The following is an 18,541-nucleotide window of genomic DNA, read 5'->3' as shown; positions in this document are numbered from 1 at the left end:
GCCGCTCCGGGCGGGAGCGCGGTCGCGGGGTCGCCCTCACGTCCCTTCCCTCGCTCGCTCGCTCCCTCCCTCCCCGCCCGCCTCTCCTCCTCCCCCCCGTCGGCGCAGCGCTGTGGTGAAGCCGCATTGTTTGTGCCGCGGGGGGAGGGGAGCCGCTCAGCCCCGGGAGCCGAGCGCCGAGCCCGCACCCGGACGGCGACGCGCACCGCGCCTCACGAATGCGCCGCGCCCGGCGGCAGCAGCAGCCCCGCACCCAGCGCCGGGTGACCGCCGCGGGCAGCGCGGCCCTCGTAGCGCCCGCTCGGCCGCCCGCGGCTGCCGGACGCGGGGCCAGGCGGCAGCACCGGCGGGGCCTCCGCCATTAACCCGGCCGAGCGTCGGCCGCAGCGGCGGAGCGGGAGGTCTGTCAGCCGCTCCTCGGCGGCTCCCACAGCGTGAGTACGGCCGGGTGGGCGGGAGCCGGCGGGTCCCGTCGCAGCGGGACGGGAGAGCGGCATGGGGGAAAGAGCAGGGCGGACTGGGCACGGCAGCCTGCGGGGGAGGGCAGCGGCGGGCGGGCGGAGAGGCGAGGCGAGCGCGGCGGTCTGGGGGAGGGAGGGAGGGCGCCGCTGGAGCTGTTTTGTCAGCCGCCATATTTGTGGGCCGAGTATTTTCGCGGCGGGGAGGGAGTGACTGTTGGGAAGGGTTGGAGATGATGGGCCCGGGCAGGAACCATCCTGCCGGGGGCCGGGAGGGGGGAGCGCCGCGCCGGGCAGGAACCATCGGCGGGAGGGGAGCGAGCGCGTTGGAGGCTCCCTGGGCGTGGGCAGGAAGTGTTGGCGCGGCACCGGCGAGGGCGGGCCCGGGGGCGTGGGCAGCCGCGCGCGGGAGGCAGGATTCCGGGATGGCTGCGGGATCTGGCGTCGGTGCGCTTTTTTCCGCCGGGCCGGGAGAGAACGGCTCTGGTGGCCCCGCGTGTCTGGGCCGTGCCCGCGCACGTTCGCTGGGCTCCGTGAGCCCCCGCTCTGCGCCGTGCCCCGGGGAATCGCTCCTGCTGCGCGGCTGAAGCGGCGGGTGGTGTTCACCCAGTGTGCGTGTGAGCACTGTTTGCTTACCGTCCCTCATTGTCTAGGGCTAAAGAGTATTCTTGTGGCATTCCTGTGTCTTTCTCTTTTTAATGGTCTACATGAAAGTACATTGAGAGTGGAATTTCCTAGTCCTTTGAGCAGGGATCCAGGGACTGAAGACAGTTTATTTGAAGGGGAGGAGGAAGATAACTAGGGCAGTGATTGTAATTTAGAAGTGCACGGTACTGTACTTTTCGTGTTAGTTTTAGCTATCCTACACCTTGATAAATAGCTTTCTATCTCAATGTATTTATGGGAAGGAAAAACGTCTGCTGGTGATTTCCTTCCCAAGTAGCTGATGCAACTTTAGGAGATGAGAGCTGTGGATAACTTCCCTGGTTTATATCTCACAGTCTTTGAGGGCAAGACAGTGCTAACAGAAGTGCATTAAAATAATTTTGTGTGCGGTTAGTGCAGTATCTTTGTCGTCATTGAATGGAAACTTGTCTTAGTTTATGCTTCAAATTTACATCTTGGTCCTTGTTCATATTGATCTACAGGATACTGGGAAGGGGGGCTGGGGTAGGAGGGGGAAATGCCAGCTGATAATTGTGTAGGAAAAGCAAACCAGTTGTGGGTCATGAATTTGCTATGCAGAACTCTGGTCTTCATCCGGAGTATTTATAGAACATTTGCAAACAGAAGAATTTGGGAGAAACAAAACACTGCTTTGGCCTCTAGGGCATTTAAGTTATTCACACTAAATTTGCATGAAATTCGGCCTGAGTACTACCAGTTTCGATTCTGTATGCATTACATTGTATTTGTAGGGTATCCATTCTGTGTTTGAGACTGTAACTTTCTTCCTAAGTCAGCTGTATTTACTGTTGAGTATTACAGTATAGTTAGGTGTTAGCTCAGTCTGGTTCGTACAGTTAGTTTTACTTTTGCAACAGCCGTCCTAAATCTTTAAGCAAGATTAAAGATCTTGTGCTTTTGAGTATTTTCTTCCTATTTTTAATTCCTGCCTGAAGCCATACTTGAGAATCTTGGGAACAGAGGGGGGGCGGAGAGCTTGGAAACATAGCATTAATGCGTTTTTCTGTGGCACTGGGCTAAGGTAGTGTGGACAAGTTACACATGTTTTTGATTTCTGAAGGTCACCTCTCATCCATCCCTCTGTATTTTTTCTGAAACAGTCTCTAACCACAGGAGCCACTACGAACAGATACACAACCAGCTAAAATGTAGGAAGGGGCATTTAAAATACCAAAGCAGGCTTTTGCATCTAGACAGAATTGAAATGCAATTATACAAGGTAAACATGCTGTAAACCTTGTTTCTTGATTGACAAGTAAATTGAGTCTGTAATAAGTTGCTGTACATGGACACATCAGTGTGTTTTAGCTGAAGAATCCATCATTACTTGTTCACATTAACAAATCAGGGACATTGTAATACATTTGGGCTTCTGAATTACTAAATCAGTATTGAAACTGGGAAGTAATTTTAGGTTTGGTTAAATTACTGCTATGTTTTAATGGTTGGACCTTCTTTGGCACTATTAGTTGTTTAAACTGTTTTCAGCAGTTAAGAAACTAGTATGATCAAGTCCTGTGTTGTTTTACAGAATTTGATTGTTAAATTATTATTATTGTTAAATCTTCTGTTGTTTATAAAGAGCAGAACAGAGATCTGTCAGGATTAAACACTGACTGTTGTCTGGCTGTATGGTATAGAAACTAGTAATAAGGGTTAAGAATGAGTTGTGTAAAAGTCAGATTTATGAGAAGCACAATTCTTGCATGAATAATAAAACTAGCTTAGATTATGAAAACAGAGTCTGTTTGTGAGAGCAGACAGATCAGAGCCTTTTGGGAACTAGTCTTAGGCTAAGTTGCCTAGGTGATCTAGTAGTCTTCCTGTGAAAGGAGTTCCTGCAGTACTTTGAGGCTTTTAGGAATTGGCATCATAGACTTGAGCAAAAGGCAAGCAGCATGGAGTAAATAATGTAGTTAGTAGTTCAGTGCTAGCTGTTTTCTTCCCGAAATAGAGATATTGGTCTTTCACAGCAGTTGTGTTTTGATTTCTCGATTTGTCTACTCTTTTTGGCAATACGTGCTAACACTAATTGTGATATAGTGAGCAGTCCTGACTCAAAATGCAGAGTTGAAATGGTGAGGCCCTAGTAATACTTTAGGCAGTAATTAAAGATCAAGGGTTTTTTATATCTGAGGTTGAATGATGCTATTTATTAATGATTTATTGGGAAGAAGAAAGGAGTGGAATAGAATTTTAGACTTGACAATGTCAGTCAGGTTTATAATATTTTCAACCCTTATAGGAGAAAACCCCACCCAGTGTGAAGATGTCAAAAGGCATGAGTATGTATGGAAGCTTTTAACTTAGAAGTTTTGTAACCATCCTAGTCATGGGGCTTTGGAAGGGGGCGGGGGGAGAAAGCTGTCTTCTTGCATGGTATGTGATCTTTTTGCATTAGGTTGTAAACTTAAAAATTGTTTTAAAGAGCTTAGGACTGGGTTTGTAAACAGGAAGATTTTTATCTATCAGCAGTTGGTTTGAGAACAGCTCCTGAAGAATCTGTTGAAGGAGAAGACTGTGTGTACTTAAAAGCAGGGAACATGTTTTGGCCCGAAGTCAAATCTGCTTTACAGGTGAAATATTTACTAGTTGCAGTCCATACTGCACCATATTGGGCACTAAGAGTTCTGTCATCTTCTTGTCATGTTGTGAAGAATAATGGGCTCACTAAGGATTGAGGAAAGTAAAAAAAAGTATAGGGCTGTCAAACTGCCCACTTGCCAAATGTGGAAGTATGTGTGCTTTTCTAGCTTTTAAATATAGCCATAGTAGTTCAGTTGATAACATGAGTGTTTCGAATTGCACTGGAAAAAAATTCAGAGAAAGCTCATTTTTCTTTCACAATTGCATTAGTTCTTTTGAAGAGAGGTCTAGAGGACATAATCTGGAGTTGATGTAAAAATTTTCAAACTGCAGGCACCCCTAAATTGTTAAGTATTCTATTAAAGGTTTTCTTACAAGGTAACAAAGGCTTTTTTTTTTAAATCTGTGACACATCTGAAATGTTTTTGTTTTCACGCAGTGGTCTTGCCAACAGTGCTTCTAGAGGGTTTCTAGCAAGGATTTTGTATAGCTCTCTTTACTCAGGGAAGCTGTTATTTAGAAGATCTATTGATCTTCAGGTTAAACTTGTACAAGACTGAGCAGTCCTGTTGGGTAAGAGTGACAGGATTTTGGGTTTGTTTACTTTTTAGTTAAATATATGCATAGAGGGCTGCAGAACTGAAAGTTTCTTCCCTTACTGCAGTAAAACGAATATTCTAATATGATTATTTGAAGTTCATAGTATTAACTGTTGCTCTAATTTTAGGTAAACATTACCAAATGAGGAGAAAAGGAAGATGCCATCGAGTATCGGCAGCAAGGCATTCTTCTTCCCCATGCAGTATTAAGCACTCCCCGACACGAGAAACCTTGACATATGCTCAAGCTCAAAGGATGGTTGAAATAGAAATTGAAGGTCGCCTGCATAGGATCAGTATCTTTGATCCTTTAGAAATTATATTAGAAGATGATCTTACTGCCCAGGAAATGAGCGAATGCAACAGCAATAAAGAAAATAGTGAAAGACCACCAGTTTGTCTAAGAAGCAAACGCCATAAAAATAACAAAGTGAAAAAGAAAAATGAAGCTCTTCCAAGCTCACATGGTATACCTGCTACAACAGCTCCTCTTCCAGAACCCAAAGTACGGATTGTTGAATACAGTCCCCCTTCAGCTCCTCGGAGACCTCCAATTTATTACAAATTCATTGAGAAGTCAGCAGAAGAACTTGATAACGAAGTTGAGTATGACATGGATGAAGAAGATTATGCATGGTTAGAATTGATCAATGATAAGCGGAAAAGTGATGGAGTGTCAGTTGTTTCCCAAAATATGTTTGAATTCCTTATGGATAGGTTTGAAAAAGAGTCTTATTGTGAGAACCAAAAACAGGGTGATCATCAGTCTTTAATTGATGAAGATGCAGTGTGTTGTATATGCATGGATGGTGAATGTCAGAACAGCAATGTGATCCTGTTTTGTGATATGTGTAATTTAGCAGTACATCAGGAATGCTATGGGGTGCCATATATACCTGAGGGCCAGTGGCTCTGCAGACACTGTTTGCAGTCCCGCTCTCGGCCTGTAGACTGTGTGCTGTGCCCAAACAAGGGAGGTGCCTTTAAAAAGACAGATGATGATCGTTGGGGACACGTGGTGTGTGCTCTGTGGATTCCAGAAGTTGGATTTGCCAATACGGTTTTTATTGAGCCAATTGATGGTGTCAGGAACATTCCCCCAGCCAGATGGAAGTTAACATGCTACCTCTGTAAACAGAAAGGTGTTGGTGCCTGCATCCAGTGCCACAAAGCAAACTGCTATACTGCATTCCATGTAACGTGTGCTCAAAAGGCTGGTCTGTATATGAAAATGGAACCTGTGAAAGAACTAACTGGCAGTGGAACAACGTTCTCTGTGAAAAAGACTGCCTATTGCGATGTACATACTCCACCAGGTTGCACACGGAGACCGCTCAATATTTATGGAGAAGCTGAAATCAAAAACGGTGTTTGTAGAAAGGAGGGATCAGTCAGAACTGCTAGGTCTACATCAAAAATCAGGAAAAAGACAAAAAAAGCCAAGAAAACAGTGGTTGAACCGTGTACAGTTATGCCAACAGTATCTGCTCCTTATATTCCCCCCCAGAGGTAAGCAAGCCATAAAAGTATGAGAAACCTTTATTTAATCGATGTAATTTTCAGAAAGTGCTTTTAAATGCCACCTTGAAGTTTTTGTACGTTTTTTATGTGTTTTCTTTAAAGGCCTTTTCGAGGGAACTGCTGTTAATTATGTACATTGTGCTTCTGTGGAGTTGCATTAAAAATGCAGTAACTTCCTCAGAGAAATTACTAAGTGATCAAGTGATTTGTCTTGTCCTCATAACGTTTGGTTTGGTTTTTTTTGTCACACTAAGTTACATTGTGTGTTCACTTGTCATTCACTGTACTTCTAAGAATTAACCGCTGAATTCAGAATAGTAGATGCAGTTGATCTTCATATTAAAGAAAAAAAAGCCAAGCTCAAAGTTGACTTTATTTGCAATTTTGGATTCTGAGCGTCTCTTTCTAATTTTAAGAGATCCAAAATGAAAATTACAATTGTGTATGGATGTTTGAATCTTGTTCATCTCACATAAATTAAGAATAAACTTGTAGTGTAATATCTATGTCAGTTTTACAAAAAACCTTCAAGGGTTTTCCTTGTATAGCAGAATAACTTCTTAAGTGTTTCTGAAATTTATGTTTGTGTGTTTACAGCACCAGTATATTTGTTTACCTCTTGAATTAAATTCCTACTAATTTAAGAGCAGTAGTTTGAAAGGTTTCTCAAACAGGTACCAGTTCCGTGTGCAGGCTCATTTCCTGTCCTGTGACCAGACTCTGAATGCTCAGAAGTGAGGGCTTTTAATATAATACCATGCCTTTTAAATAGCTGACTCCCAAGTCTCAGGTAGGGAGCAATTAAAGCTGGCTAAATTAATCTAAATAAATACATGTTCAGGGACTGCAGTTCTTTCATAATAAGTTTTGTTAATGTAAGAAGCTACTTATTGACTGACTTTGATAAACAGCCTTCAGCTCCCCTGCGATGATTACAAACATCAGATTGATTGCTCTGTTCTGTGTTAGGGTTGGCTTGGTAAAATGGTTTTTTTGTTTTGTGATGCACTGCAGAAAAGCTTTAGTTGACAATAGGCAACTAATACTGCTGTTTAAACAGGAACTACTGCCCATGGAAAGGGGAAATTGGTGTACAATAATTTGGCTTTCTCTTAATTAGGACAATCCCAATTGGTAGTGTAATGTTTTTTTGTTTTGCTTTTTTTGGGACACGGTAAGAAAGAACATGAACTAAGAGTTGAGGGTTAGAAAGTATGTTCTTAGTTGTGCCTCTGGCAGCTCATTCCACTGGCCACTTTTAAAAAAAACAGACTCTAAAAAGATGCTATCATCAGATGGCTTTTTTAAAAATAGTCATTAGATGCCAGGACCAAAAATACAAAGACATTTTATTCTTTCTTTTTTTTTCATGTTAATGATTGACTTTCTTTTCAAGACTGCAGAGAAATTCATCATTCTTCTATTTATGCGTCTCTTCGTATTTCTAGAAACAAGTACAGTTCCTATACTGTATGTCATAAGTGTAAAAAGTGTACAGTTCAAAGGTATTTTAAAGCTGAGCTTTATTATAAATTGTTTGTCTTTGGCTGAGGGAAACCCTTGCTTAGGTACTCTTTGTAATGTGAACATGTTCAGTCCTAGAAAACTGATCTCTGAATTAAAAGTGAAACAAATGGGCGCATTAAAAGGAAAAGGGATTACACTGCAGGCCCAAATGTCTAGTTTTAGAACCAAAGTTGTCAAGTTTTCTTTGGCTTTTCTTCAATTTTTGTCTGTTTAGGAAAAATTCTTGTGTTTCTGTAGGAATTAAGTACGTACCCATAAAGTATTAAAAAAATTACTTGGATCATTTCACAGTAGTCTTTATTTATATTATTCTTTAATCTGTTTTTTAAACACTCTTTATCTCTTGGAGCTGAAGCATGATTTTTCAGAAGCCTTGAGGAAGAGCAAATAAGCTATTTAAGTTACTAGAGAATAAATATATACACTCAGTGTTTAAACACTAGTGCTTTTTTTACCTGAAGAATTTGATTTTAATATGTTTTCAACATCTCTGGAAATTGAGGCACTCGTGGAGATGCTTGGTTTGGATTGCTTTCTTAATTCCTAGGCTGTACGCCTCCTCAGCATATTGCTGGCTCTTCAGAGTTGGTAGTTGGAAGAGTGTACAAATATGAAGATCATAGTGGAAGAAAGTACGTGCTGGATGCAGCCCCTGAGTACATCTTATGAAGCTTGAGGAAAACCATCTTGCAATTTATGTTCAGTTTAAGGAGAAGGATTTGTATCCTTTTCTGGATAGTGAAAGTATATGAACGACTGAACATTTTAGTAACACGGTTTTTAGTAATTCTGTTTTCCAAAGCAATTATCCTAATGTTCAGCATTTTTAAAAAAGACTGGGTGTGGAACAGTATACTTCATAATTTCTACACAGCTTTTGTAGCTTATGAATTTCTGGATCAGCTTACTTTAGGTTGGGTTTCTGTGCTGCTGCCTTAAATTACTTCGACCAGAATTTCTTACACAGATGTCATACTCTAAATTTTTTTGCAGTTGTATTTTATATATAGTGTCATTCTCTAGGTCATTTATAATCTAATTGTATGATCTCTCAGACTTTCATCTGTGAACGACTGATTTAGGGGTGCAGATACAAAGTTGCTAACCATTGATCCATTGATGATAAGAGATAAGTGCTTACCTCTCCCACTTCATTTTTTTTCCTCTTTTTTTTGTAATTTATTTTTAATGCTGGGCCTATATCTGTCCTGTTGCCTAGGTATTTTGGAAAGTCTATACCTGAGTATCTACTTCCAAAGGTACGGTAGTTCATCTTGGAGCCTTAAGATGGTTTCAGTTTTCAGTGCTGTCAATGCTGACTTGTAACTTGCTTGCACTTGTAATAATGTATGGGACTACCAGGGAACTCTTATGCCTGGAGGATGTATGTCAGACCTGACTACAGAGATGTGTTGTTTCTTTACTTGAAAATTCCATTCAGTTCTTACTGAAATACCAAACTCTTGAATGTGGTGGCTTACACTGTACTGTTCATACTTATTAGCTTTTTTGGTTTGCCTGTTTTTGGTGGGCTTTTTTGTTTGTCTGTTTTTTGGGTTTTTTGATTGTTTAAAGGTAGAAATGAGGATCATCTAAAAGTTGTGTTCCTGGGATGTGCCAGAACAGCTGTGCCGTGTAGTGAGAAGAGGGAGGGATGAACAGTACCTGTTCCTCTTGGCAAATGGTAGTCAGAAAGTAGCCTCCTACTGCCACCAGCTAGTTTAGCTGAAAAAAATGGCACATTTGTTCTTGAAGTATAATATATGCCACTAGGGATGTGTAATGGTTGAATTTTGCTTAGTAGAGAGATTCCCCATGCCCCCCCCCCCCCAAAAAAAAAAAATACCAGAAGGAATTTGTTTAGACTGCAGGTCCAGAATTTTCAAGTTACAAAATCCTAACTTTTAGGGTTGTCTTGGCAATCTAAATCTAGCTGCTTCTTTCTGACAGTTACCTTGCACTGACTCTGTGATCAATTTCTTGTGTGTTGTTGTGGTTTTTTTTTTTTTTTAATCTGCTGCTGCTCATCCTTGTCTTTTATAACTATTACCTTATTCAGCAAGCAGGATGGGTATGTGCAGAAGAAGTGTTACAGTGTTAGCTGGGAAAACTACATGGTTTTTCTTGAGTGCTTGATTCTCTAGTACAAATAGCATTGGTTTTGTGTAACCTCTTGATCTTACTTGTCAAAAGAGGCATTTTAAAAATGTTTGCTGGTTAGCCAGTGTCAATATTCACGTTATTTTAAAATGCTGTGAAACTACAATATTGTAGCTATATACTTGGAGAGAAATAGAATGTGATATGAAATATTTAATCTTCAGTGTTTTAAAAGTATACACTGAGATATAATGTAATCTGCTTTATTAAAATGCCATTCTTGCAAGTACTGCTATATGGAAGTACTGCTTAAATGGAAGCTGGCATTAAAAGCATATAAATATTTGCTTTCATCTTTAGTTTCTCTTTCTGCAAACATGTCATGTTTGCTTTGTCTAAAGTGAAGAAAACATTTGAAAAGCAATCCTGGTATAGAAAGCAAGGAATAAGTAAAAAAGCCCCACTTGTATTAGAAGTAGGAACATTGTTGTTTCGTGAGGTGTGTTGCATCATTAATGTTAAAAGACAATTAAAAGATTATTATGAAAGTAAGGTAAGTAATAGCTGACAACTGAGAGCAAAAATTGCTGAGACTCTTACAAAAACTTCTTTCACTCTTCTGACAGATCAGCATTTATGTGCCCCACCTTAACTGATTTCTTTATGTTGATCTTTGGTTTTATTGGGAGGAATACTGTGCTTGGTAGTAAGCTGGATTTCTGTTACTGTGTCTCAAGGCAAAATCAGTATTTTCTTTTGGTTTATAATTTACCCAGTTGAACTATCCTGAACTTTCTTACCAAGTAATTAAATGTAGTCTTGTTATCTTAACACAGGAATATTTCTTGTCCCTTAAAGGAAATATGGACCGGAAAAATAAATAATAAATAAACAGAAAGTGTTGAAATGCAGTATAAGGGAAAAGGAGCATTAGCAAAGCCTTCCAAGATACTGTTAGTCTGCATTCACAGATAATGCTTCTTATTCATATATTCATATGGAGATTTTTTAAAACATTTTTTAGGGTACTCTTTTTTTTTTTTTTAAATACATTCAGAAAGTTTTCAAGGTGGGGGAAGGAGGAAGAAATGTGGCTTAAAATTCAGCATAAAAAAAAGCTATTGAAAAATACTGCTGGGGCCAGCATTGCAAAGAACTTGGAAGCTGAATAAATCCAGACCAATGTCTGTTAGCTCTTTATCCTCCAGTATACATGTATGTATAATTTACAGAATCATGTGAAAATGCTTATTTTAGTTCCAGGGGAGCATGATATAGGTGTGCCTTGTGACTATAATACTTGGATCATAGAACCACCTGAGGGGAATGCCACAAGTCTTCAACTGCTCATGTTTCTTATCTTGTCGCATTGACTTTGAAACCTTTCTGTTACGTGTAGAAACTACTGGTGATGTCATCCTGATCTCTTTGCTTAAATAAAAAAATAATTTTCCCTAAATTAAAAAAGCTACTGTGATGTTCACTGGTTTTGCCTCAGCAGTATTTAAAAAAAGTAAAGGTAACTTTAGAGCATTATTTTGAAGCTAGTTCATCTTGACACTGGTTGGCTTATTAAATAAGGATTAATTAATGTGTTCAAAGAAGTGTAACTCGTTTAGTAAATTGTAAAAGTAGATTTTGAGTAAAAATAATACATTTTTTCTTTTGTTTATTTTATGTGTACAAGGCCAATAAGCTTAAAACAAATTAATACGTTACATTTGTAAGGCTTATCATTAATATCCTGTGTGTTTTCTAAGGGCTTTGGTCCACAGTGATTGTATGTGTGGTAATGCAATTATGAAGACCAAGATTTATGTGATTTTGTTTTTCAGAACTTCTGAGTTTCACCAGTTATGTGAACTTCCATTAATTGTTTGTTTGTTTGTTTGTTTGTTTGTGGTTTTTTTTTTGTTTTTGTTTTTGTTTTTCTTTTTTTTTTTTTTTTCTGGCAAATAGAGGATGTTGTGATTTGTACCATAGCAAAACATCTGAAGAATGCGTGGTCATTATATATGTATAGGAACTGGCAGAGGTAAATCTGCGCATAGAGTTTTTCTGTGAAGGGATTTTTCCAGTGTGACGGGGCGGGAGGTTTTCATTCTTTGAAATGTGTTTGGTTTTAGTGTTTTATTTTATTTTTTGTTTTAGGTTTTTTTCCTTATCCAAAGTTTTGGAATATCACAAACTCTAGTTGTTAGAATAGGAAGAAGGTAACAGAATTAACTGAAATAACAATGTTTCCTTACCTCTTCAGTTCACTGTTCTACTTTTCCTGTCCAAGCAAAATTTTACAAGCTGCTTGCTCAAATAGAAAAATGGGGGTTTCACAGACATGTAAGCAAGAAAAAGTGCTTCCTACATGCATTCAAAACCAAATACCATTTAAATACCAGTAAATGTTGAATAAAGAATAGGAACCTGAAGAGACTTTCAGGCTTCAGAAGATGTATCTGTAGATTAAGTATATACTGCTAGACTTTCAACCTAGGAGAGGCAAATTCAGTAGCTAGACTTCTAAAACATAACAGTCCAAAAGGAATAAAACCTAGTTCTAATTAAGAAAGTGTATATTTCTTGCATGTGGATTCTGCAGACTTGTGTTGCAGAGATTTAAATGAAATATTTTTTAGTCTTTCCAGGATTTGATGTGCACTTTGTTAGGCATCTAGCTTACTTCTGCTTGATACTAAAGGAATGTTATCTTTTTTCAAAAGGAAATAAAGACATGCAGATGGATTCTGATTTTTATATAGTTATTCATTTGCCTGTGTTGTCTTTCAAGCTGGTCAGAACAGTTTGAGGCGTTTTTTATTTTTAAGTTAATAAATCATATAGTAAGTTTTATCTTGTATTGACGAATAGAATAACAAAGTTGTGGCTTTTCACTGTTTAAAAAAAAAGTCTATTGAAAGACAAGTTTTACAAACACTTTGGTAAGCAGCTGCTGCCACAGGTTTCCATGAGAAGAGTAGAGAGAGTTTCATCTGTCCAGGTGGGCATTCTGGTCTTCCAAAACTGAAATTTTTTGATACGGAGCTAGGAGGAAAAGTTGGTAAGGCTCCAGAATTAATTCCAGTTCTCCAAATAAATTCTTTCACAGCTTTTCATTTTAATTTTATGCTAATTGTCTTCCAGTAAGTGTCATTGGAATTACTATAATTATCTATAGAGAAGTCTTGTGTCTTTCCTGCTTCCTACAAGTCTCAGTACATTTGGTGCAACTTTGCTGAATGAGGCTTGAAAGTTCAAGTGTTCTGGAAACTCAGTTTACTTTGTTGTAATTTGTTCAATAATTTTTTTAACATTTTGTTCTGACAGGTTTTTAAACATATCTGCAATCTTTGTGTGGGAAAAGAAGGATATTTTATTTGCTCTGTAAAGTGGAACATAATTTGATTGTTAATGGGTATTAGCATAGGTCAAGAGAAACTTTTATGTTAGTGATACTGAATGAAATTTTACAGAATATAATACAGTTTTCCTGTGTTGTGTGTATCTTTAGTAGTGATATGCTGGATAAAGGACAATGCAAAATAACAAACTGATAAAACTGGAGACTCAGGACAGGTATGGTAATTAAAATACTAGGGTTTAGTCATGTTCAAAAATTGCTTAGTTGTAATGGATATTTGATCTTCCTTTGGGTGTTTGATTAATACAGATTTTCATATTGAGTTCCTTGTGCTTGAGTTACTATAGTAATGTTGTAAAAATCACATACTTGATCAAGAAACCATTCTCTCCCCTTCATATTTCAAAAACTTAGGAATCTTGAGGTAAAATAATACCTGGAATTAAAAAGCATGTATGGTCTGTGCAGTGGTTAGTAAAAATTGATAAAAAAGTGGCTGATTATCTCTCACTTTCTGAGGTTAAACTGCCATACACTTGGTTACCAAAAATATTGGTTTCACTTTTCCCTGTAACCAGTTGCCATAGCTGCCACAGTGATATGTAACTGAAAGTGGGAGAAGTCATGAGCCAAAGAATGCAGCTGTGAGATTTGCTAATATGTTGAAAGCACATCTCTTACACTGACAAAATTCATTTTATGCATTTCTGTAAAAGGTGAGGAAGCAAGGACTGATAACACACTCAGCTCTCTGAATGCACTGACCAGCGCATTAAGGGTGTCATCCTTTACAGGGTGGATTATCCATCCAATTTCTCCATGTGAGGAGACTGTAGGTGCTATTTCAAAGGTTCGTTTCCAAAGGGACCTTTGCCTCTTTAAAGACAAGCAGGGAATTGTACGATATCCCCATTTCTAGTGCACATCAGTGTTTTACAGGTCTGGGGCTGGAGAAAGGAAGCAGTTCTGGCTCACTCAGCTGGCTGTGGCACAACTAGAACAGTTTTGAAAAATGTTTTGGTCATCTGTGTAGTTTTGGCATGTAGCTCTAAAAGAAAAAAACCAAGAATCAGTATGACTGCTAGTGCTAAACATCAAAAGGCTGCAGTGGTCATCAGCTTGAAACCTAACACTTCTTTTATGGGACCAGCTAGATAGCAGCAGTCACTGAATATCATTGGAACAGTCACCTTTTTAAGAATTTTTGAATTCCTCTATCAATGTATTATATTTTAAATAACGGCTAAGTTGAGGGAAAGTGAAGGTTTTCTCTCTCAGTAGTTGATATGCTTGACTTGCCTTTAGAAAATAATACAGAAAGCTGTTCTTTTTTGATGTGCTTATAGTGGAAAAAGTTCTAGTGTGGACAGATGCCTTAGCAAAAAAATGCCTCTGCTGAGGTGTTTTCTGTAGCTCTGGGAGGTGCCCCAAGTTCTCTAAGCTTTGCCTTTGCATTGGGGATTTATCAGTGTACTGTAGCAATTAATCCTGTCATGTGCAAGTCACATCCTGGATTGCAAAATGATGAAGTTTTTAAACAGCTCTCCCTCACCTAGCCCAAATACATGCCTTTTTTTTTTTTTTATTCTTCAGGGGTTTGTTATTACATCTTTGATGGGGAAGAAAAAAAAATAAAAGGAAGTAGAATGTATGGAAAATCCATTTAAGTGGTATGAGCTTCAAAATCAGTACACAGTCTGTGCATCTTACAGGGTTCTAGAGCAATGTTGTCTCATTTCCCCAAAATAGTTGTATTGCCCATCAAGATTTAAGGTGCTTGGGACAGTAATAGTCTGCCTGGAAGTAACAGACTAAGCAAAAGGCTGAAGAGCTGTGGTACAGGTAGTGGGTACTTAGAGTCTAACAGCAGGTGTAACATCCTGCTAGCACTAAGTGCATAGTGTAGAGGCTGTGTAGATACCTGCCACGTGAAGAGTTTCAGAGCTCTGTATTTTGACAAGAATATAGCTGCTACCCATGTGTGGTGTTTAAATGAAATACTTGGTTTAATATAGAGGAGAAGGCAGAGATGAGTAGTTTCCAACTACTTTTAAAATAGTCTCTGCACTCCAAATTACCTTCTGTCTATTTATATTTTGAAAGTTGGAAAGTGTCTTCTGTGAACATCTTTCTTGAGCTTCTTTTAACACTCTGCTATTATAGATGAATAGAATGGTTGTTACGTGAATTGGCAAATGCACATAAAGCTGTAGTTGAAGATGTTTGCTTAGTCTTGCCACATCTGATGGGCATGAAGCCAAGGCACCTTTCTTCATGTTATGATTCTCTGATCTTTCCAAGTAGTTGTGTATTTGGCTGTGCTTTTTTTTTTACTTGGTTCAGCAGGTTTTACTGTTTCCAAGAGATTTGTGAAAACAATTATTTGACTTTGATTGCATTCTATAATTAATTGTAATTATGTTGTTTGAAGTTTAGTAGGGTTACATCTGTTCTGCATTGAGTAAATCTTTGTGGAGCCTGTGTCTGCCTTCCAATGAAAGATGTACAAGAGAGTCTGAAGTCCATCCATCTGCAGATCTAAGCTTTAAATTATGCTAGTATTTTACAAGAATGCCTAACTAGCTTAATTAATTTAAAAAAATGTAATTGAGAAACCGAATGGCACAATGGCGCTGTATTTTAAAGAAAATCTGGGTTTGTTCTGTATTTACCTGGTGATGACTGAAAACTTTAGCTATAGTTAGTAGCACTGAATAGACCTCTTGCACCTTACCTTTTACACAATCCAAAAAATCCCAGGGATAGATGACCTTTGAACTCAAAGTACACTCACTTGTATGTTAGTCTGAAAAATGTTTAGTTTTCCCAGATGTTCTTAAAAACCATTGTACCCATGGCTCGCTTCTAACTTTACATTTTCTTTAGGTGTTTTGACTATTTAACTTTTATCACTTCCCTGCAAAACTGCTTTCTTCCTAATATAAAAAGGGGAAAAGTAAAAAAACATTAGTATGTATATGCAATCGTGATTCTTGTTGAAATGTCTCATGGTACTCCTCTACAAATCAGATACTTCTTGAGTTAATATTTGCTTGGTTTAGTGTAAAATTTTGAGAATATGCAATAAACCCTCTACTATCAATTGCAGAGTTTTGCTATGGGTAGTAGCAATATTCTGAGTGAAGAATTAACAGATTTCTTTTTTCATTGTTACTATCCTTTCTGTAACTGTTCTACATGCAGCTCTCTTTCCAGCTCACCCCTGCCCCCAGATGAAGGAGCCATCTCTTGCAATGCAGGGGGTTGGTAGCTTGGAACATCTTGCATTAATTTTACAAGACTGCCACCAGTTACAAATACCAGCATTTTCATATGAAGAGAAAATATTTTCGTTCTATAACTATTACCTTTTTCTAACTTCTATTTTGCTGTAATTTCAAGATACTGTAGGCACAAACAGCTGAAGATTGGTTTCAGATAAGCTTTCTTTTTAATATGTTTTCAGAAGCCACTGTCATGTTTGAGAACTTGGTCGTCTATCTAACTTGTCATTATTTGAAAAATAGGAATCAGTATTGTTGTGTGTGATGTTCATGAGGCACTATGAGTATTTGTAAAAAAGTATATGCAAAGAGGATTTACATTTGTTAAAAAGCAGCTTTGGAGAAAATATTGATTAATTTTGTTCAAATATTTTGTTAACCGTTCACATCGTCCTCATGTCTTCTGTGTTTGGTTATTTTCTTGTATATGTGTGGTAAAATCATAATTGTTCCTGTGTTTTGTATTTTTTATTTGGTTTATTTGTCAGAAATTTAATATTAATAGAGTAATACAAGGCTTTCATTGCATATTTTTATGGGAGGAGTTTGAAGAGTATTGTCTGCAAAATAAACTACTAATCTTTCTGTAGATGGCAACAAATGATCTGATGATTTTCATAGTGAAAATTGTGATAGTGATTTGGAGCTCTTTATCTGATTTCATTTTCAACAGGAAAATCATTCTATGCGAAATGCACATAAAGCTTTATTCTCAGCCCTAATCTGGGATTGCTCTTCCAATAATGATTACAAAACAATTTATTCCCTTTATCTTTATAAAGTATCGTAATATATTTGGTAGAACCTGCAGTGTCAAGCAGATGTATTTGGTTGTAATTTACTGCTCAGAAATAATTGTACTGGAAGGGATCTTACTGAAAGAAGTTAGTAACATAGTGATTGCTTCTGGTTTTACAGTATACATTCATACATATGTGATGTTTAATTTCCATAGATAAATATGTTTTATGCTTTGCTGTGAAAAATACAATATCAGTTTTTCCGTGTTTTAGATTAAATAAGATTATGAATCAGGTGGCCATTCAGCGAAAGAAGCATTTTGTTGAACGAGTGCACAGTTACTGGTTGCTTAAAAGACTGTCTAGGAATGGTGTTCCACTCTTGAGAAGGCTGCAATCCAGTTTACAGTCACAAAGAAACACACAACAGGTATGTGACATAATTTTTATTTATAAGCAGAAATTGGAAATTTTCTGGTTGAGTTAAGAATAAACTGGGAAGCCTAGCACAAAGTAACAACTTCTTTTACTCAGGACTGAATAAATTTTTTACCCTATTCTGACTTGATATTACCTGTTTTGGCATTTGGGAATTATCTAATACTTTTTAATATGTGAGATGAAAAGAAAAATTTGCAACTTTTTCTTCTGTTTTGCTTAAATGTTTGACAAAAATACTATCATCACAAATATCATAATGCCATTATTCTTTGCTAAGTGTTGTAGTTTTTTGGAACTCATTCTTCAGTGTACTGTCAGATAAAAAATAAAAGTTATTTTAAATTCATCAAAATCTGCAAAGCAGATGTCTTATTTGACACTTGAAAAAAATGTGGATTTTAACAGGGTGAGGGGTTAGACAGCTAGTTTACAGTTCTCAAATTCAGATCTGTATTGCCCACCTTGTTCAGTAATAACAAAATGCAAGTTGTTGATGAAGTTCAAAGACCTGTTTCAGCTTCTGGTTTTGATTTTGACACAGTTAAGTGGGACTGTAGACAAGCACAAGTTCGGTTGTACACTCCTATGAATAAGTTGTTGAAAAACATCAAAACAGAAACTCCAGGTGGTCTGTTTTGGTTTCAAGTTACTGGATAGCTTCAAAAATAATTAAAACGTCTGAATGGTGTGGATCTGTGCATGTAGACTTTGAAATGCTATGAAGCATCGTGGTATGGAAATTTTTACTGCATCCGAGTTACCTTTTTTAATGGAACGGAATGTGTAGGTGGGTGTGTTCTTTCCATTCTCTTGGTGCTTGACTTCCTGTAAAATAGCTTCTAAAATGTAGCAATTAATTTTATAGTAATTTACTCGTATTAAATTGAATTTTTTCCCCCTCTGAAGTGGAACTGTTATTTTTATTAGAATTGTATTTCTGTTTGCTGATTAAGTAATTGATTGATGTAGTCATAAAAAATACCATGGTCAATACTGCTTCCTAATTATTTGATCTGTCATGTTCGTGTGTGTTTATTATTTTAGCTTTTCTTGTGGAAAATCTAATTAATAATTTCCAGAATAACTGAGGTTGGAAAAGACCTCTGGAGGTCATCTGATAGAGCCCCACTGCTCAAGCAGGGTCACTTAGAATGGGTTGTCCAGCACCATGTGCAGTTGCCTTTTGAGTTATCTCCAAGGATGGAAGCTCCACAACCTCTCTGGGCAGCTGTGCCAGTGCTTG

General features: G+C 38.2%; 1 protein-coding gene across 5 annotated transcripts in view; it reads left to right on the top strand.

The window, feature by feature from the left end:
* Positions 1 to 148: 148 nt before the first annotated feature.
* BRD1 (bromodomain containing 1) overlaps positions 149 to 18,541 on the top strand; it is a 58,229-nt gene continuing 39,836 nt past the window's right edge. For 4 of the 5 annotated variants that reach the window (XM_041405484.1, XM_041405483.1, XM_041405485.1 and 1 more), the window contains exons 1-3: positions 149 to 434; positions 4,459 to 5,839; positions 17,131 to 17,287. In XM_041405484.1, the coding sequence (XP_041261418.1) occupies positions 4,473 to 5,839; positions 17,131 to 17,287 (1,524 nt within the window). In that variant the 5' untranslated portion in view covers positions 149 to 434; positions 4,459 to 4,472. Of the gene's footprint in view, positions 435 to 4,458; positions 5,840 to 17,130; positions 17,288 to 18,541 lie in introns of those variants that run through there. The other variant, XM_041405488.1, reaches the window with a different exon arrangement.

Source organism: Onychostruthus taczanowskii, unplaced genomic scaffold (assembly GCF_017590055.1).
Source record: "Onychostruthus taczanowskii isolate IOZ18803 unplaced genomic scaffold, ASM1759005v1 scaffold23, whole genome shotgun sequence".
Taxonomy (NCBI): Eukaryota; Metazoa; Chordata; class Aves; order Passeriformes; family Passeridae; genus Onychostruthus; species Onychostruthus taczanowskii.
This window is presented reverse-complemented; position numbering and strand designations above follow the sequence as displayed.